The sequence below is a fragment of the Coenobita brevimanus genome, chromosome 1 (assembly GCF_032717465.1).
Source record: "Coenobita brevimanus isolate Jiangsu-jjx chromosome 1, ASM3271746v2, whole genome shotgun sequence".
Taxonomy (NCBI): Eukaryota; Metazoa; Arthropoda; class Malacostraca; order Decapoda; family Coenobitidae; genus Coenobita; species Coenobita brevimanus.
Window position 1 is genome coordinate 63,517,321 of NC_136954.1, and position 27,881 is coordinate 63,545,201.

Below are 27,881 nucleotides of genomic sequence, written 5' to 3' on the forward strand. Positions count from 1 at the left end.
GATGGTCATGAAATCATCAGGAAAGGAAGCTCAACTCACAGCTGTGAGGAGGCGTTCCAGTCTGAAAGGTCCCCGTGTTCTTGTTGAAAAACTTATTCAGGGCAAACCAGTGTTTCCAGAAGCTAAAGTAAAATGGGGGAAAACTGGCCCACCTACAGTGTCAGCAAAGAGGAAAATTAGTCAAGCAGCTCCAGCATCAAAAAATGAGAAAAGGAGACCCGAGAGAAATTCTACAAGTCAGGAATCTAAAAAACAAGAAGTAAATATCCCCACTCCATCTTGCTCTAAAGAAAATACTGATTCACGGGATTCCCCAGCATCAGAGATTAAATTAATTAAAACACATCAAGACAAGAGGGATACCCCATTTACAGTTTCCAGCACTCCTAAAAATGAAAATTCTAAAGTTAAGAATGAGAAGAGTAAGAGATCTGTGAGTAAAAAAAAGAAAAGTGAAGCAGCAGTCAATCAGAACATGGTATCAAACAATAAGGTAGTTGGCAGAAAATCTCTCCCAGTTCAAGTAGATGATTCTGATGATCTTGATTTTTCAGTCATTGAGAAAAAGATTTTTGAAGGTGTTGGGAAGAAAGGAGAATTCAAAGCAAAGAAAATGGCCAAAGAGGATTTACATAATAAAACAAAAGAGAAAAAGATCAGTATTGCAAAATCAAATGAAGGTAAATCCCATGAAAAGAAGCACGAGAACTTGGTCAAAGAGAAGCAAACTAGCAAAAAACGTGATTCCAGTAAAAGTAATGAAGTTCAGGAAGGAAACAAGAAATCTGAAGTTAGCAAAATACAAAAATCCATGGACAGAGGGAGCCTGGAGAAGAGTGGCTCAAAGGAAAGGAAACGAAACCAAAGTAAGGACCAGAGTAAGGATGCCAAGAAGCGAGAACGAAGTAAAGACTCCAGGAAGCAAAGAGGGGGTCATAAAAAAGCCAAAGTGGACTCAGTTGCCCCTGAGTCTGATGCAAGTGACTGGGAGGAGGTGGAGGAGGAAGAAATGGATGAGGCTAAGGAGCTGCTGGAGGACAGTGGTGCGGCCAGTGTGAAGAAGGAGAGTGTGAAAATAGAACTTGATGCCCCAGACCTGCTGTGGGGTTTGAAGAAGAGGAAGAGACGTACAGAGGAGGAAATGGTAAGTGATATATATATATATATATATATATATGCATTTCTTCCATCCTCCATACGTAATGAATTAGTACTGTCAACCCCTTCAGTCTGATGATGTATTTTTAAAAATCCTATTCTAATGGCCTGCAAATGATTACTGTGTAAAGTTAGGAAGGCCATAGTGGTGAAGGGGCCACTTCAAGCTGTACCTAACCCTTCCAGTTCAGAAAGTATCTCCTATGCTGAATAATGTTGTTTGGAACTAGCTAGATTAAAATTTAAAAAATAATAATACAGTAATTGGATTGAAGGTGTTAAATTAGAAGACAGAGCTTTTTGTTAAATGATCTTTTTTAACCTTTTAGCTGCCAGAGTTGATGTAGGCATTTTATTCAGGCTACCAGTAGATCATGAGGGAATTTTTTTTTTTTTTTTTTTTTTTTTTTTCCCCCCAGCCAAAAGATCAAAACAAGTTTAATTATACCTTTACCTGTCAGTCTAGCTGCTGCTAAAAGACTTCTTAAGCTTGGGGAAGAGTCCTGCATTCAAGTCCACTTAGCTATTATTTTCCACAGATTGAGGACTACCTCCGAAAGAGTGTCAACCGTTCCATCAAAGAAGTATACGAGAACATGCACAAGACACACCTCCTATGTCTTCTAGCCCATGGTAGATACCTCAACCAGGCTCTGAATTCAGATGTTCTCCTGGGTGCTGCACTTTCTTTAATTGTGGACAAGAATGCATACCCGCCAAAGAGACTGGATTTAGGTTACCTACAGAAATTTGTGTCTTGGTTTGGACGCAAGATCACCTTGGTAACCGGAGATCTACCAAAAGATTATTGGTCCCGTGATTTAGACAACATTCTTGGTGGGAGGTTTGAAAGCAAATCAGCACGTACAAATCGTGAATTGGTTCTGATGTTTGTTATTTTCTGCAGAGCCCTCGGTATAAATGTAAGGCTTGTTTTGTCTTTTCAGCCTCTAAGTTGGAAGCCAGGGACAGAGATGTTGATAAAAAAGGGGCAGAAAGCAGATGATGAGAAAACTAAGCAGGATGAAAGTAAAAAGTCTCCAATGCCTAGCCCATCACAACCATCCACATCTGAACTAAAAACTGAAAAGAAGGGAAAAAAGGGGAGAAAAATGTTGTCTTCTGATTCTGATAATGATACTGCAGCAAAAAAAGTTGCAAGGAAGAAGAAATCAGAAGAAAAAGGCAATAAGTGGAAGAGTATTAGTGATGATGATGAGGACAGTGACTTTGACCCTAATCAAGGAAAGGTTAAGAAAGGTCCAAAAGCCATTTCATCACGGAAAACAAGCAGTGAAAAAAGGAAGAGCACAGAAGGGGATGGAGAAAGGGGAGGAAAGAAAAAGAAGGGAGAGCCACTGGTGGAATGGGCAGAAGTGTATGTGGAGGAGGAAGAGAAGTGGGTGTGTGTGGATATAGCTCGAGGCAAGATCCACAGTGTTGCTGAGATTGAGGTAAGTGAGTACTGGAACGCTGTTCTTTGTCTTAAACTGTAGTTCTACTAGTTCATATAAATGGTTTACTAGTAGAGTGTATGAGAGTGAGGTGGAGAAGGAGAGGGGATGAGGAAGTTCGGGGATGAGTTGGAGAGGTGTGGAATTGAAAGGGGTCACCTGATTCTGGAGGAAAGGATGACATGGAGGCAATTTGTTTGTGGCCATCCCCTGCAGGGTTTGGGCTTTAGACACCTACTGTAGAGAAATATTATCCACAAACCATTCCATCATTATCTCCAGCAGAGGTAGGTAGGCCCCAGTAAATGAAATGGGAAAAAATTTTATTGTAAGGATGAGTAGGATCCAAAAATCAGAAATGGAAAATATATTTTGCCACATACTGGTAATTCATGATTGCTGCTACAGAAAATTCCTGTAAATATCTGCATTATGACTGGTACAGTGTTCTACCAGAGTTAGTCGGTGAAATTATGTCGGTACAGTACGTGTGTCACTGCTTTGTAGATGTTTAACTTATAATTTATAGGGCATATTGTCAGTCCACATTTGAAAACCAAATTTACATAATTGAATCCCCAACAGACACAAAACAAACCCTTAAATGGTGGAGAGGCAAGAATGGTTATAGGGATAATGGGACTTGAGTACTGTAGTGATAGAAACAGTGAATTTGAAAGCTTGAATAGTGATAGACATAGTGAAGCTTGAATACCAGTAGTATTAGAAATATTGAGGTTTGACTAGTGATAGAAATAGTCGGGCTTGAATACTGATTGAAGTAAGTGAAAATGAAAGGAGGCAGAGGTTAGAAATAGAATTAGGAAGCTTGTGAGGTTTGAATGTTACAAAAAAGAAAGAAAATGAGAATGGTGGTAAAGTGTGAAGAAAATAATTCAAATGTCAGTAATGATGGTATAAGAAATATGTGATATTTCCTTAATTTTAGTATACAGTATATTATAAGAAGAGTTGGGAGCCAAGGTTGATGTAATATTTCGGTCCTCCTGCTCCTTACATTCCACTGGTGACTATTATTCCTAAGGGAAGAGAGGCATCATATCTTTCACTGCCCATAAGTGATTCTCTTTCACCTGATGCATCACGGAGGAAAGTGACAGATATGTCCTAAATGCGAAGGAGATGCACTGGAGTAGTATGGTAGACAAATTTAATTTCCATTGCTGTACCAATCTCTCCAATATCCCATTACCAAGAGGATCTGACTACCAGTGGCTGTCTGAAATTGGTTCCATTACTCTTACTTTGGCTTAGAGCAGTACTTATTTTTATAAGGGATATGATTATTGTTGTTTAACCCCAGTCTGTCTCTGGCTGAGCAGACCTGTCCACCACAGGTAAGCAAGTGCTTCTGTGGGGTCATCCTGTAACTATAGTAGTACATACACTGTTCAGAGATGCAGTGCCCCCTTGTGGTAGACAGTACATCAAGGTCAGACTGGGATTCTTCCCACAGCAAGACCGAGGGAAATATGAGGTGGCCTGGCCCCTGGGTGGATGCCACAACTGCTCAACTCAGGGTGCACAGTGCCACCATGTGCTTGGTTATGCATTTTTTGTCAGCTGCATCTGCTTTTCCTATACAGACTTTCTTGGTGAAAATCTTTAAAATGCTGACAAAACATCCTTTATCTTGAATGTGTGATTCTGCATCGGCACTGGAACTGTCAGAAACAAGAGTTGTCCTCTTTTCCAGTGTTGCTTCACACTTAGGGCATGGCCTTCACTTTCCTCCCTGATGCATCATATCAGACATACCAAACCTCTCAGGTTACAAATATGCACCAGCAGAGGAAATTGGGAAGTAGAGGAGGTGAAATATTTGGTGAACTTTAGTTCCTGATTGTACACACACAGAAAATATCAAATAGGCAAAATAGATTATAACTGAATATTATAAAGTACACTCTAGTATCATTGTGCAGATTTTTGTCACTTTATTATTTAGAAGTTATACTTTCTTTTGTGAGAATTATATTAAATCCTACCTGTTACTTTCCATGTTTTAGTATATTATTTTTCAGTATCTTTCTCCTTTAAATTTTGGGTTTTCTCTTGAGTGACCTCAGCAGCAGACCCAGATGATAATTCTCATGAAATAAATACTGTAAATAGCTGTATCTCCCATGACAGGCCAGAATGCCCTCAGGTTCAGCATACATCACTGCCTTCAATGCCAACCTCACAGTTAGAGATGTGACCCGTCGTTATGTAACAAGTTGGCTCTCAAGTGAAAACAAGGTTTGTTGAGGACTGTCTTTATTTGAAACTACTTTGACTTCAGAGTTAATGAAAACATCTAATTATGCTTTCTTATAGTTCGTTATTATAGGTGGACTTGAGGTGAGGGAGTCAAAGCACTGTACCATCAATGTAGTTCAATAATAGAAAAGAGAGGGAAATGTGCAAAGGAAGTGGAAAAAAGAGTAGCACAAGGATTGGAGGTGGTTGGTGCTGTGAAGGCCTTAATATTAAACAGAGGTCTTGATATTAGAGGTGTTAGTGTGGAGGCTTCAAGAGGAGAGCTTGAAGGTGTGTTGGTGCCCTCTTAATGCAGAGACTGTGCTTAGACAGTACCGGTATGGCCATATTGAAGAGAATGTAGATAGCTTGGTGAGAAGGGTATATGTGATTGAAGGTGATACAAGGCAGGCTAAGAAAAAGGTAGATGTTTATGGTAAAGGAGTGTGTAAGACAGCAAGGAAATGGAAATTGAAGCTGGGGATATGACAGAAAATTGAGTTGGTTGGATGAATTCTATATGGAGCTCAAAATAATAGTACAGTAACAGTAATGATCATCATCAACAAATCTCCATTTGCTTCATATAAACAGGGACATAATGGCCTGGAACTTGGCTACTTAATCCTGACATTTAAGACGAGTTACCAGCCTCATTCATCTGAGTGACATAATGTGAACAAGAAACCCCAGCCACGTCTCAGATGAAATTCTGTACAGGCTCCATCATACTAGACCACCAGGCATCATTTGGAATATATTGTCATCACCACCCAGCATAGTAAATTGTTTTCTTGGTTCCAGGAAGTAATTTGTTTTGTCCTTCAGTAGAAAGAGACCCAAAGGCTTGTATGGGTAGTTGCAACATCCGGATAATGAACACTACTCCCCTCCTATACCCAGACCCTACCTTTACCCAACCTCCAACCTATACCTAACTTGTTTGTACAGTACCTGTGTTTAATTTGGCAGTGTTTTCTGGTCATTCTGCCATATTTAGACATCAAAACACACATAGGAATATCCAAAGTAATGCTAAACACCAAGAAAACCATGCAGAAAAACACTGAAAACCAAAAAAACAGCATACCTATACACTATTGTATATACGGTACTCCTCCTTATTTTGACAGTGTTTTCTGGTCATTCTGTCATATTTAGACATCAAAACCACTGAAAACCAAAGAAACACCCTACCTATACACTACTGTATGTACTCCTTATTTTGGCAGTGTTTTCCAGTCATTCTGTCATATTTTGACATCAAAACACACATAGGAATATCCAAAGTAATGCTAAACAAGAAAACCATGGAAAACCAAAATACACTCTACCTATGCACTACTGTATGTACAGTACCCCTCCTTATTTTGGCAGTGTTTTCTGGTCATTCTGCCATATTTAGACATCAAAACAAACATAGGAATATCCAAAGTAATGCTAAACACCAAGAAAACCATGCAGAAAAACCACTGAAAACCAAAGAACACTCTACCTATACACTACTGTATGTACAGTCGCAGCACATAGTCCTTGACCAGGGTGTAAGGGAAAGTCAATGCCACCACAGGGCTGCAGTGTGTCGGAACACTTTCCCTTACACCCCCTGCAGGGGGTGATGGGGGAAGGAGGCAGGGGGTGTAAGGGAACATGTTCGACGCACTGCAGCCCTGTGGTGGCATTGACTTTCCCTTACACCCTGGTTAGTCCTGTATCTGACTATGGTTCTGTAGGAAAGTTTGAGTAGTGAGAATTTTTGTTCATTAATGTTTAGTATGTGTCTTAGTAAGGATTTGTGACTTGGGTGGACATCCGTCATCAAGTAGGTTTACCGGCTATGACGTCATCAGTAATGGCGGCTGCTCGATCACGAAACCTGTCTTATCTCTGTTAATATTTTTACTATTTGCTTCAATTTTTTTTTATTTCCACAAAGTTAACCTTTGGGAAGTTAAAAGGAGATGTATAAGTGATGATCTTTACAAATACATCTTAAATAAATTTATTTAAGCGTATTAATTCTAATATTTTCATATTAGAGTTTAGAGATGAAAGTCAACATAATGTTCAGATATGTCTTGCAAAAAGGTAACCCATTTGATATGATTCCTAATCCATTGCACAATCTTATCACAAAAGAACTGGTTTCACAAGAGACTAAGAAACAGATTTTGAATGCTTTTCACACTGGAGGTGATTTGTATTCTACACAGCGCAAAGCAAGGTATGAAGATAAAACAACAAGGATCTCAAGTACAATCCACAAAGTCATGCTACCAGCATTTGATAGCAACAAAACACGAAGTACAGGTCTCAAACAGACATCTGTAAAAAAGAAGTCAACAACTTCAGCTCACCGTATGATACAAATAGCTCAAGCTCGTGGATATGACATGCAGGAGCTGTTCCGATTTGATCTATCTGATAGCTGCTCACTATTTGATGAACAAGGGCTACTTAAAAAAACACAAAAAAGTGCATTGTTAAAAGAGCTAGAAACCTCTTATTGCAGCACCAACAGTGATCAATTGTTCCAGTCTGATGAGGAGACTTGCTACGTTGTGGATGTCATGAATTCCTTACGAAAAGTTATGACAAGTGAAAAGCAAACCTTTGGTGGAGCAGCTTCTACTTTCTCTTCATATGTTCAAGGCATCACAAAGGACTGTGGCAGAGTCGATTATGTTTTTGACAGTTATCACAAGCTGTCACCAAATCAACCTGAGAGAGTATATTGGCAGAGTACAGGAATTGTTATTGATATCAGTCACATTTCTGAAGAGGTGCCATTGCCTTTCCAACTTAACAGTTTTTGGGGATCGAGAAACAAGCTGATGCTACAAGAGTTCACTGCCAATACACTAATATCTTCTTTGACTCAGACACCATGTGCTACTAACCACACATTTAGTGCTTTTTCCAATAATGAAGAAGAGGAAATAACATTTAACTGTATATCAGTGCAAAATGGTAGGCAAGTAAAGCATCCAGAGATATCTGTTTGTCAGTTGAGGAAGTTGACTTTAGAATGATGATTCATGTAAAACATGCATCCCAACATGGCTTTACAAAAATTGTTCTTGTTAGTGCTGATACTGATGTGATGGTATTAGCTTTGTTTCACTGGCCTTCTCTTCATCAACTTGGTGTACGAGAAATGTGGGTGCGTACTGGAGTTGGCGATTCCACAAGGCTTTTGCCTGTTCATGTTATTCATAAAAACATGGGTCGAGACTTATGCTCTCTGCTTCCCGCCATCCATGCATTATCTGGATCAGATAACACAAGTAAGGTTGGGACCAAGAAAGCAGCTCTTAATATTGCAACAAGAACATATTTGGAAAAATTTGGAGTGTCTCATGATCCAGAAGATGTAGCCAAAAGCTTCCAGTCTGCAGAAGAATACTGTACTTAGTACAGTTATTACGAAAAGGATCACCTTGCAAATCTTTAGATGAACTCAGTTTGTGGCTGTACCATCATGGAAAAGACACAGGCATTGAAGACTTGCCACCCACAAGCAGAAGTGCCAAGGGACACTTGTTGAGGTCATACTTTTATACATATCTTCAACATCACTGCATTGGAAACATGTTTACTCACTTAGATCCTTGTGAATTCGGTTTTGAAGTAGAAGAAAATGGCTTGGTACCACAAACCAATTTACAGAAATATCCCAGTGACTTTACTGGGGCATGTAGCTGTGTAAAATGTGCCAAATGCTCATGTATTTGCAGGGAAAATGAAGTTACCTGTTGCTCCTTTTGCAAGTGTAGGAGTGTAAAAGGGTCTGATACAACTTGCAAAAACCCTTTTTGATAGCATATGCACATGTCTGTAAAACAATCACTATTTTGTAAACATCATTTTTTGGATAATTGTAAAAGGGTCTGAGACCACTTGCAAAAACCTTTTTTGATAACATATACACATGTCTGTAAAACAATCACTATTTGTAATATTATTTTTTGTATAATTAAAAAGAGGTCTGATACAACTTGGAAAACCCTTTTTGATAACATATATGCACATGTCTGTAAAACAATCACTATTTGTATATATTATTTTTGTATAATCATATGATATCACTTTATGTACAATATTGAGAAGAACTGATGCATTACATATATATAAAAGTAAAAAAAAATGTTTAAGACAGAAAGAGTTATAAATGCATTCTTATTTACCTTCTACATACTAATAACAACACACTGACCCAATTCCCAAGCAAATAGTAAAAATATTAACAGAGATAAGACAGGTTTCGTGATCGAGCAGCCGCCATTATTGATGACGTCATAGCCGGTAAACCTACTTGATGACGGATGTCCACCCAAGTCACAAATCCTTACTAAGACACATACTAAACATTTATGAACAAAAATTCTCACTACTCAAACTTTCCTACAGAACCATAGTCAGATCCTGGATTAGGTCAAGGACTAAGTGCTGCGACTGTACAGTACTCCTCCTTATTTTGGCAGTGTTTTCCATTCATTCTGCCATATTTCGATATCAAAACACACATACGAATATCCAAAGTAATGCTAAACACCACAAAAACCATGCAGAAAAACCACTGAAAACCAAAAAAACACCCTGCCTATACACTACGTACAGTACCCATCCTTTTTTTGGCTGTGTTTTCTGGTCATTCTGCCGTATTTTGACATCAAAACACTCATAGGATTATCCATGTTAATGTTAAACCTCAAGAAAACAATGCATAAACAACAAAAATCCACAAAAAAACTGAAGACGGTTTGAAAATCAGTTATAGTATCTGTGACGAGTGATTGTTCCCAGGGTGTTGGTGTATATGTGTAGCCCACATGTAAGTGTGGGCAAGTCATCAGCTACATATATACACACCAACTTCTTGCAATCATATCCATTAAATTTAGTCTTGGCTCCACAGAGGGGCAATCCGCATCTTTGAAGCCCACGAAAGTTGATTCCGCAAATGTGGAGGGCCTGGTGTACTTTCTTTCATTCATTCATCGTCCAATCCTACGTTGCCTCAGGAGGAGCGTAGGAGCCCTGGGCTAGGCAAGTTGGTCCTGACATTTAAGATGAGAGTGACTAGCCTCACACATCCCTGAGTGGCATTACATGAGCAATAAACCCCAACCACCCCTTGGATATAAATCTTCACCGGCTCACCCCTTGGATATAAATCTTCACCAGCTCAGTCTGATTGGAGCACCATAATTTCTTACTAAATCACCAGGTGCCAAAATTTGGTTATATGGTTACCACCCAGCATAGTAAATGGTTTCCTGGTGTACAGGAAACCATTTGGCTTGTCACTCAGTGTAGAGTCACCCACAGGCAGACGGAAGAGGAAAGAATGAAGGAAAGAAAGACAAGAGGAAGTGTAAAGTCGCCTGTAGGCAGAAGGATGAGGAAAGGATGAAGGAAAGGAAGACAGAAGGGGATGGAGGGAAAGAAGGATGGAGGAGAGGAAAGGGCAGACACCCGAGAGTAGCACTACATTGACTGAGTGAATGGTGAGTGCCCAGTAATTTAATACAATAATCCCTCTATGATCCGACGTAATAGAGCCAAAGGCATGTTTGGGACTTGGTCTTGTCCGGGACTTGGGGAAAATGTCCCCTGGACAGGTATTTACTGACCACAACCCAACCTAATTTTGAAGGCCACCTAAATAACTCCCTACTGGACATGCACAGCAACTATTTAAGACCCTATTCACACAAATGAAAAGGAACCAGAGAATGAGAAATTAGAAGTGAGTATGGAAAACATTTAGCAGTGTACAGGGTACTTACGACACGTCCGTGGCCGTCATGATGATTAACCCGCCTCCTCTCAGGCTGTGACAGCAGTGAAGGTGCACTTGAAGCACGTACAGTAATCCAGTGTTGCGCTGCATTTAATCCTTTGCACTCTGAATTCTAATTTCTTAACGCTGCACATTCTGTTCTTACTTGCACTGCACTTGGAACTCGCCAGTGTTGCACTCTGAATTCTAATTTCTTAACACTCCACATTCTTTTCTTACTTGTGCCGCACTTGAAACACACCAGTGTTGCACTGTGCACTTAATCCTTGGCGCTCTGAATTCTAATTTCATAACACTGCACAACACTGTAAATTACTGTGTGGTCTAGTGGCGAGTTTTTGCTGTTTATTTACTGTCAGAGTTGGGGAGTAGGTGTTGCAGGTGGCCGAGGGGCGCATTGCTGGGACGTGGTGATGGGCTACCCACTGCAGACGACTCTGAAGATAGCCACAAACTCACGTCCAGTGGCGACTCCACCGTGGCCGATGTGCTGGGCTGTGGCTCAGAGGTGGAAGGCATGTCTAGATAAGGCAGTGGTGTGGAGTCAGGGCTGGGCATGACGGGGGACCACGGGCCTGAAGAAGGTATCAGTGGTTGATTGACGTAAGGAACAGCGATTCTGGCAATTGATGATGTGCTGCCTAAAAGCATGCACTTCCTCCACAAGTCCCAGGGGTCCCATCTACCAGTCGCAGTCCAGGTGTTCAAGGTAGTTCAGAATGAACTCTACGTGCTCCTGGAGTGCACTCAGCTTGGGATGGCTGGAGTAGTGGCATGCTGAGAGGACTCTGTATCATCCTCACTGTCCTTGTCGGAATCTTCCAGCTGGGTACTTGTACCTGCAACTGAAGATGCGATCTCGATATCAGGCATGATCTGATACCCGGGATCGCCCTCATCATCATCCAACCTCTCACGCATTTCGTCCACATCCACCTTATTGCCAGTCGCATGGAAGTCATCGATGTCAAAACCTAGAAAGTCATGCACCACATCAGCTCCGAGAAGCAGACGAGACCAACCACTTTCCAGAGTCTTGCCAGGGGCTTCCCTCCATGCGCTGGCCCAGTTGTAGATGGCTGACGTGAGGTTGTAATGGCAAAGGTTTTCCACAGTCCGCAGGCCTCGCGTGTCCCGTCCCTCCCTGCGCTCATCCTCATCCTCGAGAACAACCATCACCTTTTCCAGGAACTTCTGATGGTACAGCCTCTTCTTAGCCACGATCACTCCTTGGTCCATTGGTTGGATGAGAGAAGTCGTATTAGGTGGCAAAAACAAGCTCCTAATGCGGCCATTCTCAGCCACCAACTCCTTGTCGGATGGATGCGCAGGTGCATTGTCCAGAAGAAGGAGAGCCTTTACTTGGTTGCATGGTATTCCCAGTGTGTTCATCTGATAATGGATGACCTCCTTGACGAAGTGCTGGTGAAGCCAGTCTTTGAAGATCTTCGCTGTGAACCAAGCCTTCACAGAATGGTACCAAACGACAGAAAGGATATCCATCAACCCACGAAGGCACCAAGGCAGCTTTGCACGGCCAACAGTAACATGCTTGAACCGGTACGTGCCGTTAGCATTGGCACAGTGCGAAGCAGATATCCGTTGGCAGCGAGCAGTAAAATAGACCAGTTTCGTCAGCATTGTAAACTTGACAGAGTGAGGCCCTCCTTGTCGATCAAGCCCTTCACCTTCTGCTGAAACTCTTCTACTCCCTCCTCATTGGCATCCAAAGCTTCACCATGGGCCTTACAGTTGTTAAGTCCATGTTGTAACTTGAAAGCGAAGGGGCAACCCTCGAATGCCTTGAAGACTGGGGTGTCATGTAACCTTGTGAACTTCTCAGCAGCAGCCTTCAGCTCTGTATGATGCACTAGCACACCAGCGGCACGTTGTTGCTGATACCAAATCAGCGTGGAGCGGTCGACTTCTCCAAACCTGGGAGGGTACATAATCTTCCTCTGAACGTTGCATTTGGTCTTCAGTGCAAAGTCTGCCGTGTACTGGGTGAGTTTGTCCTGGGATTTCTTGATATCAAACAAAGTAGACCGGGCCAGGTTAAGTTCTCGGAGGATGCGGGATGTCGACCATCCCGTGTCCACCTTCTTCAGTATCTCCCTCTCCTTCTTCAGTCAGAACCACTCGTTTCCTCTTGTCGGGCAGCAGGGCCATCATCTCACACACATGAGTAAGAGGCAGCAGAGGAACAGCAAGGCCTGCAGCTGGTAGGGCACCACCACAAAGGCGAGCACATGGGCAGTCATAGTGACGAGCGTGCAATCACAACGGTAGGTAGGCGGGAGAGGAAGCTGCGGTGCACTACCGGACGTCAGCGGAACTACTCGCCAAAACACAGCTGCTCGTCACCGCGTGGCAAATTCAAAGAGAGAGTGTGTGTGTGTGTGTGTGTGTGTGTGTGTGTGTGTGTGTGTGTGTGTGTGTGTGTGTGTGTGTGTGTGTGTGTGTGTGTGTGTGTGTGTGTGTGTGTGTGTGTGTGTGTGTGTGTGTGTGTGTGTGTGTGTGTGTGTGTGTGTGTGTGTGTGTGTGTGTGTGTGTGTGTGTGTGTGTGTGTGTGTGTGTGTGTGTGTGTGTGTGTGTGTGTGTGTGTGTGTGTGTGTGTGTGTGTGTGTGTGTGTGTGTGTGTGTGTGTGTGTGTGTGTGTGTGTGTGTGTGTGTGTGTGTGTGTGTGTGTGTGTGTGTGTGTGTGTGTGTGTGTGTGTGTGTGTGTGTGTGTGTGTGTGTGTGTGTGTGTGTGTGTGTGTGTGTGTGTGTGTGTGTGTGTGTGTGTGTGTGTGTGTGTGTGTGTGTGTGTGTGTGTGTGTGTGTGTGTGGTGTGTGTGTGTGTGTGTGTGTGTGTGTGTGTGTGTGTGTGTGTGTGTGTCCAAGGACCCAAGCCCAAAATGTCCGGGACTTATGGTGTCCGGGACTTGGGCGTCCGGGTCTTACAGGGATTACTGTACTCATTTTATATTTAGTCAAACTTTCCATCTCCATGTATTTTCCTTTTTCACCATATTTGTTTTGCTTCCCTCAGCTACGATGTGACAGTGAGTGGTGGGGGGTGGCAGTGAAAGCATTCAGAGGGAAGCTGTCCCGCTTGGACAAGGAGGAGGAAAAAGAACTTGACCAAAATCTCAAACAGCTGCCACTGCCAAAGAGTATTGGAGAGTGAGTTGTATTTCTTGTTTTAGGCTGAAGTGCTTGAGCGGTGTATGAATGAATATCTGACCCATTTCACTAAGCTAGTCTTTTCATTTGTGCTTTTCTTTCCTTGTTTTATGAATCCTATCTCACTGCATTCTTAGATGGGGAGGGAAAAAAAATATGATAAGTGATGAGGAGGAGGAGGAGGATGTCTTCTTGTCACCATAGGCATAGCTGTGGTAGAATTTTTTTTGTACTTTGTATTTGTTGTCTTGGAGAAGGGTTTGACAAAGTCCCTTTGGAGGTGGTGAATTGGGCAATGAGAAAGCCTGGAATTGAGGAGTGCCTGGTTACTGTGGTTATGGCTATGTATATGGGTGTTCACACCCAGGTGAGAGTGCTTGGAGACTTGAGTGATGAGGTTTTCATGAATGTTGGCATGCATTAGAGGTTATTCTAGAGCCCCTTATTGTCTGTCATAGTGCTTGAAACTCTCTCACATGACTTGGAGAAATGGGCTTCTATGGAAGATGTTGTATGCTGATGACTTGGTGTTAATTGCATAGGATGGAAGGGAGATGGAGGAAAGATTTAGGAAGTGGAGAGATGGCATGGGGAACAAGGGCCTGAGAGTAAATGCAGATAAAACAGAGGTGATGGTATCTAGGGCTGGTGGCGGTATTGTCAAAGCAGGGGGAGAGTCACCATGTGTGGTTTGCCACAAGGGTGTGGGAAGTTAATTCCATCTTGTGAAGTGTTTATGATAAGTGGTTGCATAAGGTATGTAGTGGTATTAGAGGCAGACTGTGAGATGATGCTGATTTCAGGTGTCCGCTGTGTTGGGGAGAGCACTTGGTGCTTGTCAGGCATGAGAGGATCTACACTCAGTGTAGAGTCACTCATAGACAGAAGGAAGAGGAAAGAATGAAAGAAAAAAAGACAGAAGAGGATGGAAGGAAGAGAGGAAAGGGCAGACACCCAAGAGCAGCACATTACCTAAAAAAAAAATATTAGAGAGAAATGTAAGTGCTCTCATATGCCCCAATTCTACTCAGCCTAGTTGATCAGCCAGAGATGAAGGATGGAAAGGCTTTTCCTCAATTCACCCCAGGGAAGGTGCTTTTCCACCACTTCTCACTGTTACCACTCTAAACAGGGTTTGCCCACTCCTGCGCACAAAAGGATGCGCGGTAGCACCAGGTGACTAGGACAACCCCAAACATCCTGTACCCAGGCATAAACTGCTGCTATGGCAAAGATAACAGACAGAAGTAAAGCATAAACTTTTTTAAAAACTGAATTTCAGATAAATGACACCCAGCACTATGGGATGGTGATGTAAATTTAGGTGCTATTTGATCGGATGAAATGAATACTTGTTCAAACTTGAACTGAAAAATTTAATAAGTTATGGCTGAATTAGTGAGATAATAGTGTCAGGAGATAAATGCAAAGTTTGTGAGTTTTTGGATTATAATAAAGTAATGACAATACTTACAACTATTTCCCAGTAATAATTCCTTAAGGATGAATACTGCAACCTTTGCCCCTAGTTTATTTCAGTTCCGTTATCACTGAAAAGGTAAGTTGCACATGTATTTCAGTTCATAGCGTGATAAAAACCCATTATTATGATTCTGATGGTGACAGACTGGCAGGTCATCACATTTTTTCTTTTATATGGCATAGAAACAAGTACTGCATACACAACTAACAATGATATTTATAGCTGAATTGATGTATCACCATCTCAGTCTTTCTCTTTACATAACTTCACAGATTCCTTCATGACTCCACCCATTTGATCCTCCAGCCAGTAGGAACAGCATTAATGTTGATGCTGGTCTAAAACCCAGTGTCACGAGCATCTAGTCAGTCCAGAAAGCTTAGACAGTCCCGACTGGTCTAAAAACATGAAAATGTGGCTAAGTTCTAAACTGTAATTATTTCCTTCAGTTCATTTCAGTTTATACACAGTGATACCAGTCATTTGAGATAGTTTTCCTCAGCCTTTAAATGCAGTATACTGTAATTTGAACTCATTGTTTCATACCACTGAATATTTGATGCAACATAACCTCTGGGATGGCTGAAATCTCCCGAATTCAGTACAGGATTTTTTTTTTTTTTTTTTAATAGCTCATTGAGTGTATGAGGATTCTTGTTAAGCACTCTACTTTCCCATGAGATGGCCTCATAGGAAAATCTGGAGTGAGACCAGAATAAGAACACACCCTTAGTTGTCTAAAGGTGCCGCATCAGTACTTGATCAGTGTTGTACTCCACTCTCCACCAGGCTAGTGGGAGAGTGACCTCATTTATGTGGATGTTTCTTTGAATTAAAATGTCGGGGAGTTTTATGCATAGTGTATAATATATGATATAGACTATCCATCCATCCATCCAACCCTACATTGCCCCGAGCAGTGTAGGAGCCCGGGGCTAGGCAGTTGGTCCCGACTTTTGAGATGATATAGACTATAGTGTGAAAATAGAGTTAATCTGGATAATATATATATATATATATATATATATATCTCTACTGTTGTTCTGAAGCCTCAGAGAACTAATTTATTATGTATTTTCAAACTTAACTTGCAGCATTTTGGAACATAACCCTGACTTATAATAAGGACTGTCTTTAAAGTTTGACAATAATTTATCAGCTTTCTTGAGTAATTGGTGGGGTCATCAGAAACTGCTAAAACCTAATAGAGTAAATCATTCCCTGACCTCTTTCCCAACTAAGGATGGGGTAAGGAATACAGTAAATGTTGCTTCAAATTATTTACTGGTATTCTTCCTCTTCCTTGACCTCTTCACCTACTGTAAGGAAGAATATGGTAGATTATATGCTTTCTCAAATTAATTAATTGCACCATCAGAAATTGGCCACTCCTTCCAGGATTAAGGTGTCTGGCTGTAAACAGATAGATAGACCATCAGAAATGACTAAAATATGCAATACTTACAGGTACAAGAACCACCCACTATATGCCCTGCAGCGTCATCTGCTCAAGTTCGAAGCCATCTACCCACCCAATGAATCCCCCTTGGGCTTCATTAGGGGCGAAGCAGTGTACCCCAGGGAGAGCATACGAAGCCTGCACTCTCGTGAGACTTGGATGAAGGAAGCGAAGAGTGTCAGGGTCGGTGAGGAGCCCTATAAGATTGTCAAAGCCAGACCTAAATGGGATAGGGTAAGACATGTATACGTATTTTTAGTACACTGCAGCCTTACTGTTTTGTAAAGCTAACATGACAGATGCATGAATTGGAAGGAGATGGTAATGGTGAATGAAAATTGTTTGCCACATCAGCTGCTTAAATCATTAGTGGTGTATGATAAAACTCAAAAAGAAGCAGATAAAAGGTAGAAATAATAATAAAGGGACAGATGCCATGAGCAACTTTCCATGGTGCTCATCTCTGTAACATAGGCTTTTGAGCCTGTGGCAGTTCTTCACCCACTGTTCACCCATTATCCAGGGATACAAGACCATTGCATCTTCCAGGTTACCATAATGACCTCCTCCTTGGTGTTAGTTCCTTATTTATATTGCAGAAGAGTTAACACTATCACTTCCAAGACCCATGCTGCCATCACTTCATACACTCAATGCATCTCTTCTTAACAGGCAGATATATTCGTTGACCAGTATGCAAATATGTTACCCGTCAGTCACAAGGAAGCATCAGTTCTCTGCATGGGATGGTCCTGGGGCAGTTGCTTGCCTACAGTTGATTGGTCTGCTCTGCAAAACAGACTGGAGTTGGTCAGTGACAACAACTCCAGAACCAACACAAAACATATCAAGAAAACAAAGAACTTGAACAAGAACAGGGTTGGATGGCATCAACAACTTACACCAAACACACTGAGAACCACATGGTGTCCAGGCCCTCACAGACATCAGCATGTTGTAGCATTTCCACCATTTGGAAGCATGGAACAGTCATCACTATAATTAAACCAGAGAGCACACCTTTGTACAGATCCGTAACACTACGTAGCACACTTTTCAAGATAACTAAATGCCTGATTCTCAACAGACACACCTCATGTCCCTATAGCTCCCTCACAACACTGCTTTAGAGCACAACACTCCACAAACACCTTACTGAACAACCTCATAGGACACACATCTGATGGTAACAGCTCTGCAAGACCGCACAATGTACACTTTCTACAACAACAGACATAGTACAGCCTTTAATGCCATCCCCTGATGTACACTACTACAGGAATGTACAACACACACATGGACCAAATGCTGTTTTGCCAGTTGCTTATCTGGCATACAAAACATGAACCCTCCCCATTGGAGTTTGACAGTGTTCCATTCTTTCACCTACAGTTTTTAACCTATACTGTATGTGTGTAATACTGTATTCCCACACCCCAGTGGCCCCAAACACTGTCCCATAAGCAAATGACATTACCATGACATTCACACACCACATCACAGACAGCATGTACAAGAATACCTCAGCCAAGGCCGTCTCTGTGTGAAGGCCTGGGTGTGAGATTGGTGACACCACAGGATGAGTCAGACTGCCGCGCCGCCACTCGCTTGCTACTGTCACTCATACTGTACTACTTATCTTGTTCCATTGTCTTACATTTGTTGACCACCTCCATATAACTATTTCTCTGCTGGCACTTACCTTTAGCAAGTATGATAATATTTTTCATTAGGTTAGGAAACATTGATGCTGTAAAGGAAATTAATAATGCAACTGAAGCTTAACATTTTATTGTAAGAAGTGATTGCAATGGGTGTACGACCACAGTATGAAGAGAAACATATAACTTTACAAAACAGAAACAGTCTAGTCTTATCTAGTTTACTCTGACAAAAAAGAAAAAAACAAACAAAAGACAAAAAGAAACAAAAACTTTTATTGTGTGATTTATATCAAAGTTGAGGTTAGAGAGCAGTTGGGGAAAAAGAGGAAGAAGTGGCAAAAGTGGTCACAGGACACGGGGTTCCACTGAAATAAGAACTGAATATATTGAAAGCAAGAAGAATGTAAAGAGACTATTGAAGAGGAAAAAGGAGGAGGTAAGTGATGATCTAGGAAGAAAAATGAATGCAAACTACTCTGAAAATAGGAAGTTATTCTGGAAAGAGGTACGGAAATGTAGAAGTGAAAGCGGCAAGAACTGTGAAGGTGTGAAGGATGTATATAAGTGGTAGAGTATTAACCCATAGGGATGAAGTAAGGACCAGATGGAAAGAATATTTTGAAAGCCTGATGAATGGGAATAAGGAGAGCAGAGCTACTGTAAACTTGATTGGTTTTGGGGGATGTGCAGAGAAAGAATGCAGTGCCAGGAAACGTGACACTTGCACAGGTGAAGAACGCTGTGAAGCGGCTGAAAAATTGGATAATTTTGTAGTAAGATAATAATATGATAATCAGAATACTGTAATACAAGGTAATATAATAAAGTAGAGGTAAGCCAGAAACCAAGCAACTGCCAGTTTTAGAGGTAGGCTTGCCAGAGTGAACATTTCAGATGAATCTCGCACAGATCATATTCTTCCTAAGCTATTTACTTGGATTGTTTTGCCTAACTATCCTCTTCTGTGCTATTTATCATTCTAATATCATCGTATTGTTCATAAATAATGTACAAAACAGTGTTAACCAGCTGCATTAAAAAAAAAAAAATGTTAAGGAAGAGGACCAAGAAGCCTCTGGAACTGATAAGAATACGGACTATAAACACAAACATTCCTAAGATACCAAATAGCCATCATGTTATTCACATTTCTGTACATTACTGTAATAAACAGAGGATTATTATTATTATTATTATTTTCTTTTTATTATTTGACTGGGCATAGGTAGTCCATTCCCTAATGCCTAACAGGCCTCCTGCATGCTACATTCTTCCACATGGCACCATTATTGCAGTTTGCTGTTTGTTTGCAGTATTTGACATTGTAATTTCATGTTTTTTCCATAAAATTTTCACTCTCAAAGCACCATTGTTATGGTTTTGCAAGTTTATGCTCTGCGGGCACACGGTTTGTGGGGACTACCTGTACATGCTTGTTTTGTATCACATTGTTGCTTGGATTTTTCTTATCTGAGCAAATATTTACTACTGTATTAACTTGAATAAAGTAATTTACCTAAGTGCATCTCTGGATGGAAAAGGGTAGACTAAACTCTGAACTTCTGCAGAACACATTAGTTAATACGAAAAGCCCCATGAACCTGTCTGCAAAACATGTCAAGTAATATGAACGTTGTTTAAACTCCTTGAACTCTGCAGAACACATGCCAAGTTATATGAAAAGGTTAATTAAACTCCCTGAACTTGTGCAGAACAGGTCAGAGAATATGAGAAGATTAATTAAACTTCAACCTTTCTTCAGAACACATGTCAGATAATCAAGGACCGACCACTGGAGCTGTTTGGAGAGTGGCAGGTGGAAGAATATGAACCCCCTGTTGCCAAGAATGGGAAGGTGCCACGCAATGACTATGGCAATGTTGAACTCTTCAAGCCATCCATGCTTCCACGGGGATGTGTTCACCTGCCAAGTGAGTCTCCCTCCCTCCATCATGCAAGTTTGCATGTATATGCATGCATGTGTTCATGTGCGTGCACATGCACACACACACACACACACACACACTCACTGAGAATCTTCTTTTCTTGTAATCTATCCGTATATCTACTGCAAGATGCCTTAATTCTGTAAGGGGTGGCCAGAAACAAATCGCCTCTATGTTACCCATGCCCCCCGCCATTTCACTATCCTGTTCCCAGCTCACACACCCCTCTCTCATATACCTCTCCACTCCATCCCTCCATCTTATCCTTGGCCTTTCCCTCCTACTCACTCACATACACTCTCCTCATCATTCTCTCACTCTCCATATGGCCTCCTATTTCTATGGGGAAGTAGGAAGAATTGTTATTAGCAGCAGGGTCAGATCCATTACTTTCACGGGGGGGGGGGGTGATTCCCAGCAGAATTTCCAACACTACTATGTGCAGTTAAGCAATCAAAATATCAGAATTCACTTTTATTTTGCTGTTTTTATTATAGCAGTACAATAATACAGGTAAATGCAAATGCAGTAAGATATTTATTGCATAAAAATATATATATATATATATATATATATATATATATATATAAATTATCATTACTTTGCCAAAAATAAGGGGGGGGGGGAAATAGGCACCCCATGCCCCTCTCTGAATCCCTGCCTGAGCTGTAATTTTCCCAAAGCAAGCCTGCATATAACATGTTATCAAAATTCACATATGTCACACTGGGGGATGAACCAATCAGGTGTTATATTTTAGTGCCCCCCCCCCCCATATAACAAGTCATTTTGTGTATTTTTATCAACTTTAATTATGTATTCTTAATATGTATAATAACTATTGTAGCATGAAACTCTTCAAACTCTCCATGCTTCTTCAGGGATGCATTCATCTGCCCCACATTTTTTTTTTTTTTTTTTAATCCAGATTCATTTTTCAGTACCTGTACAATAATTATTTGAGGCTTTACAGGTTGCATTACAGGTTTACAGGCACTGCAATTCTTACATTTTCATTGAAACTTTTATTATGGTGCTTGAAGCTCTCGTGTGACTGTAGAATTAGACTCCCGTGGAAGGTTTTATACGATGTCTGTTCAGAAAGTATCTGACCTTAGGCTCTAAAAAAATAAATAGTTAACCTGTTGAGCTAGGACACTAATCCTCTTCAAAGTAGGCCCCTTCTGACTTGACACACGTAGTCCAGCATTCTTTCCACTGCCTGAAACATTTTCCAAAGTTGGTTTTGGGTATCTCCTGCAGGTGCTTTGTCGCATTCATCATGATCTCTCGGATGAACATTGCTCAAGACATTTTGGAATGTGCAAAGCACTATCCAGACATTTTGAAAACTGTTATCAGTGGAAATGAGACTTGGGTGTATGGGTACGACCCAGAAACCAAAGCACAGTCGTCCCATTGGAAGCATGCAGGGTCGCCTCGGCCAAAAAAAGCACAACAGGTCCGCAGCATGGTGAAATGTACTTGCATGTTGACAGTTTTTTTGACTACCATGATGTTGTGCATGACAAATACACACCAGAAGGTCGGACTGTCAACGAACTTTACTACCTTGATGTTGTCTGTCATCTTTGTGACGCAGTTCAAGAGACCAGACCTTTGGAAAGCAAAATGTTGGAAGTTACACCATGACCATGCCCCTGTCCATTCTTCTCAGCCGATCAGGAATTTTTGGCCAAGCACAACATCCTGCAGGTCCGGCAGGCTCCCTGCACACCAGACATGGCTCTGTACAACCTTTGGTTATTCCCTAAGCTTGTAACTCCACTGAAGGGTTCCCTATTGGAGACGAGAAGAGATCATGACGAACGTGACAAAGCACCTGCAGGAGATACTGAAAACGGACTTTTAAAAATGTGCCAGGCAGAGGAGAGAATGCTGGATTACATATGTCAAGCCAGAAGGGGCCTACTGTGAGGAGGATCAGTGTCCTAGCTCAACAGGTTAGCTGTTTATTTTTTTAAAGCCTAAGGTCGGATACTTTCTCAACAGACCTCGTATGCTAATGACTTGGTGTTGATTGCGGAGGATGAAAGGGTAACAGAGGAAAGATTTGAGAAGTGGAGAAATGGCATGGGGCACAAGGGTTTGAGAATAAATGGATGATATCTAGGGCAGATGGTGCTAGTGTCACAGCAGAATGAGTGGCTATGTGCAGTTTACCACAATGGTGTGTGAAACTCACTCATTTTGTGCTGTGTTTGTGATAAGTGAGTGCATAAGAGAATTAGTAGTATTAGAGGTAGGCTGCAAAAGAATGCTGATTTTGTGAGTGTATTATGTAAAGGAGAGCATACAGAAGGAGAGAGGCAGGAAAGGGTTAATTTTGATGGAGTCTCTTTGAATATGTGGAGGAGTTTTGTTATTTGGGGGACATGATATGTGCTGGAGGTAGGCCTGAAGCTAGGTCAGTACCAAAGGGTTCTTGTATGTAGCATGTGTTGGGAGTGTAATGCTGTATGGTAGTGATATTTGGGCAATATAGGCAGAGGATATTCATAGGCTCAAACTTACTGAAATGAGAATGGTCAGATGTATGTGTAATACATCCTTGAATGGCAGGCCTGGGGAGGTTAGGATTGTGAGTGCAAAGTTGAGAGGAAGGATGGGACTTAAATGTATTAATGATGTGACGAGAAGAGGTAGACTGAGATGGTTTGGGCATGTGGAGAGGATAGAGGATGACAACTGGATATGGAGGGTAGAGTTATTAGCACACCTAAAATTACTTGGAACGAGGTCATACACCATGACCTTAGGGTTAGAGGACTCAGAGAGGCTGCTAGAGACTGAGTAGTGTGGAGAGCCTCTGTTAGATGTCCAAGGCCAGTGCATGAAAGTATGTTGGAGCTTGTTAATGAAACAAATAAAATTAAACATGGTGATAGCAAGTTAAGGTATTCCAACTGATTTTACATAAGACTGTAAGAAGAGAGGATAACTGCAGTAAGCCGGTTGGCCCATGCTAGGCAGCTCCATTCCATTAGGATTTATATTGAAGCATTGAAGGGGTGGTTGGGATTATCTAACAGTTAATGCCACTCAGAGGCAACCGGTTGGTCACTTTCATCTTACAGGTCTGGATCTGTATGCCCCTAACAGAGCAGTAAGTGACTGGATGTTGGATGGATGTTTAATTTCACAAGTGGGTGAGTGAGAACTCTATCAGACGTAGTAGGATGTTAGGGCTCAGCACCAAAACTGTTTTTCTCAGAAACTAAGTTACAACGAATCTACGTACATTGTTGGAAATTATTTGAAAAAGTATTAGGAGAGGACGATGTGGAAATCTGTCAGATGATACGATTGTGGTAAGCATGATCAAGCTGAGAGGAGTGAGACGGATCAGGATAGAGAGGAGCAGTCAGGGAGAAAGACTGAAAGTTGAGAAACTGAGGATCAAAGAAATGGCAGATGATTACAGGACCAAAGTAGGGGAGGAGTTAGAATCAGTGAATTGGAATGAAATGGATCTGGACAGCCTGTGGAATGCATATAGGGATTGCTTAGTTAGAATGCTGAAGTGGTGTGTGGTGTAGCAAGAATAACAAAGAAGAAAGGTATGGTATGATGGGATGATGAGGTTAAGAGAGCAGTGGAGGAAAACAGGAAGAAGTGGCAAAAGCGGTTACAGGACAGGGGTTCAGCTGATATAAGAACAGAATATACTGAGAGCAAGAAGCACGTAAAGAGACCAATGAAGAGGAAAAAGGAGGAGTTAAATGATGATCTAGGAAGAAAAATGAATGCAAACTACTCTGAAAATAGGAAGTTATTCTGGAAAGAGGTCTGGAAATGTAGAAGTGAAAGTAGAAAGAAATGTTATGGTGTGAAGGATGTGCGTGGTAGATTATTAACCCAAGGGGATGAAGTAAGGACCAGATGGAAAGAACAGTTTGAATGCCTTATGAATGGGAATAAAGAGAGCAGAACGGCTGTAAACATGATTGGTTTTGGGGGTGTGCAGAGAAGGAATGCATTGCCAGAAGACATGACACTCACACAGGTGAAGAGTGCTGTGAAGCGGCTGAAAAATGGGATAGCAGCCGAGGTTGATAAGGTGTATGCAGAGATGCTGAAAAATGGGATAGCAGCTGAGGTTGATGAGGTGTATGCAGAGATGATTAAGCGTAGTGGAGAGGGTGAAATGAATTGCTTGTTGGAGATACGTAAGAAGGCATGGGTGAGTGAAACTGTGCCAGCAGAGTGGAAAAAGGCTATTATTGTACCCCTGTATAAAAATAAAGGTGAGCAAAATGAGTGCAGGAATTATCGTGGCATAAGTTTATTGAGTGTTGGGGAAGGTATATGGAAAGAATTATTATAGAGAAAGTAAGAGGGATATCAGAAGTCCTAGTAAATGATGAACAGGGTGGCTTTAGGAGTGGCAGAGGATGTGTGGATCAAATATTTGCAGTGTAACAGATAGCAGAGAAGGCTTGTGAGAAGGACCATAAGGTGTTTATGGCATTCATGGATCCAGAAAAAGCGTACAGGAAAGTGGACAGAGAAAGATTGTGGAAAGTTTTGTGCATGTATGGTGTAGATGGTAAGCTGCTAGGTGCTGTCAAGAGTTTTTATGATAGTAGTGAAGCATGTGTAAGGGTTAATAGGCATCTGAGTGAATGGTTCACGATTGGTGTGGGCATGTGACAGGGTTGTGTGATGTCCCCATGGTTGTTCAGTATATATATATGGGGCACCACAGGATTGGCTGATGATGATGATGATGATGATGGATATTATTGTAGAAGAGTGTGCTTAGTTGATATGGTCATATTCAGTAGACATAACTATACTGGTGACACAGGTTTATGGAAGTTAGTAGAAGGTGGAAGGAGGCATGGCAAATCAAGAAGAATAGATACAGAAAGTGTGTGTGTGATGAAAGTTGAGAAAGCAAAGGAACTGATGAAGGATCACAATGTATGGATGAAGTACAGTTATGTTTGGAAATGCAGATCTCTCTCTCTTGCTCTCTCTCTCGATGATGGAGTAATCATTCCATTGGTGTCCTGTATGTTATGTGAAGTGTATCTTCATGGTAATCAAATCATTGCTTTTCAGTTAACGGCCTGAACAAACTGGCTCGTAAGCTGAACATTGACTGTGCTCCTGCTATGGTTGGCTTTGATTTCCATTCTGGCTGGACGCATCCAGTATATGATGGTTATGTGGTGTGTGAAGAGTTTAAAGACACACTACTGGATGCTTGGAATGAGGTAAGTTAGAATGAACCCTACCTCATGCTGGTAAGTATGGGGTGTCTTTAGTAAGAGTGATGCAGGTTAAAGATGAAGCATTGTATTGTGTTTCTTTGTGTTCTAAGAGTCTGTATGTTATGAGTATGAACCAACAGGGTGCATAGTACCTGTACTTACTTTAAAGTCTGCTTTGACATTAGTTTTATACCCTAGGTTCACTGTACAATCAGACTGAAAAGCAAACATGCTGCAATCAAGCCACAGTAGCTCCTTGAGCATTCCAAAAGTTATATTTTAGGGTCTGTGTTAGGCTTCAGGTTTTTGTTCCATCAACTGGAAGAGAGGACATACTTTATTCTGTAACTTTTTCCTTAGGCTGATTATATAAAATCATTGTCGTAGGGACAGATGGTATTTTTTTTCGTTGAAAACATTTCATTCTGCTGTTAGGATATACTTATTTTCTTGTGATAAACATTAAAAGTATATGAACAGTGTCATAAGTGTACTTGAATAAATATTAAACAAGTTCCTGTCATCCTATCCTAGTACGTGGTGGGTAAGAATCTAATTTTACACTGTGAAAAATAGGAGCACCAATCTCTTAAAACTAGTTTACAGATGAAGAGGAAAAAAGAAAAGAGGAAGTAACTAGTGCAGAGAATAGCAAGAGGTTTTGTCAAAAGGCAGCTGAATTTTTAAAATGAAAGTGAGAAAGAAAAATATGTAAGTTGAAGGGAATCATAAGTTTATTTTACGAGATAATTTTTTTTTATTTATTTTTCTTACTTTTATGATCACAGGAACAAGCTGAGCAAGCAAGGAGAGCAGAAGAAAAGAGGCAGAAGAGAGTATATGATAACTGGCGGAAACTGATCAAGGGAATGATTGTTAGGGCAAGGGTGCGGGAGGAATACAAACATGATGACGATGATGATGATGATGATACTGATGCGAAAGTAGAGAAGAAAGAAGACGAACAAGGAGAGGAACAGAATCAGAACACAAAGAAAAGGATAAAACAGGAAGATATTGATGCACTGCGGTCAGAAACTGATCGAAACAGGGACGAAGGGGAATCCAAACCACCTCTTATTACACACACAGTTAAGAACCTAAAAATTGATCTGAGTTCAAATGTAGTTGAGATGGCAAAGAAAAGCCAACAGAGGACCATGCGAACAAAAAATACAGTAAAGAAAACAGCAGTAAAGACAGAAGAAGGGAATAAGACAGGAAAAGTCAGGGAGTTGAAAATTAAGGAACTTGGGACACTGAGTGATGATGAGAGTGGGACTGACGAAGAAGAGAAAAAAGAAAAGATCCGTGCCATTCTCAACTGGGGAACTGACCATGTGGCAGCAAATCCTGAATTAAGTGATGACAGTGATGCTGAAGGCAAGCGTCCGTCATCTTCCGTACTTGAACCTCAGTTTTCCAACCCATTCTTTGCATCCATCATAAACCCTGCCATAAAGAAAGCTAAAAAGGTGAAAAAGAAACGTGGATGCATACCTAGGACTGAAATGTCGGAGAAAGAAAGTGAATCGGAGGAAGAATCAGAGGCATCAAGTCGATCGACCACACCTGAACCAGATGTAAATATCTCTGATGATGTAAAACAAAGAAGACTATCTTCACGATGCAGAGTAAATAAAAATACAGTTACCTATATTGAGAGTGAGGGCGATATTTCCCTGGATTCAAGTGACTGTGAGGACCAAACTTATGACCCTGCTAAAGAAAGAAAATGAAGGAAGGAGAATGATGATTATGAATAACTGCAGTGAAGAAATTAAATCAGTGTACCTGGCAGTAAGCATGATCATAGAAAATTTAAGTAAATACTATGTTAAGTATTCTATGTAAAACATGCAGTGCTAATACAGTATAGGTAAGTAATGTTGCAAACCAGCTACTTCTGGTTTGTCTTTCCAGGTAGCTAATAATTTCCAAGGTGAATGTAGCTGTAAGTTAAATTTTTATATGTTTGCTTTAATATGTGTAAATGATTTATTTAACAGTCTATAGTATCAGCATTTATGGATACTCTTATATTGATAACTTTTGTTGAGACTTTTCACATAGTGTCCAACATTTGTGGTCATGAACTTGTACTTATTGATGTCCAAGTTATGATTGAAGGCAAGTTTAAGTTTTCTTGGCTGGTGAGGTTGTCATGTAATGTTCTACCTCTGGACAGTTTGTTTGTTTTTGTTTTTACACTGAAAGTGTACAGAATAAGTACACAGTACTATA

At 41.0% G+C, this 27,881-nt stretch overlaps 1 protein-coding gene across 1 annotated transcript; it reads left to right on the forward strand.

Annotated features, from left to right (window-relative positions):
- Window positions 1-27,881, forward strand: LOC145406716 (DNA repair protein complementing XP-C cells homolog). Its single transcript, XM_080277844.1, has 8 exons — window positions 1-1,144; window positions 1,698-2,612; window positions 4,767-4,874; window positions 13,712-13,845; window positions 16,796-17,021; window positions 20,214-20,382; window positions 25,486-25,640; window positions 26,426-27,881. Exons 1-8 carry the CDS (start codon window positions 2-4, stop codon window positions 27,374-27,376), a joined length of 3,801 nt encoding a protein of 1,266 aa, XP_080133970.1. The 5' UTR covers window position 1; the 3' UTR covers window positions 27,377-27,881.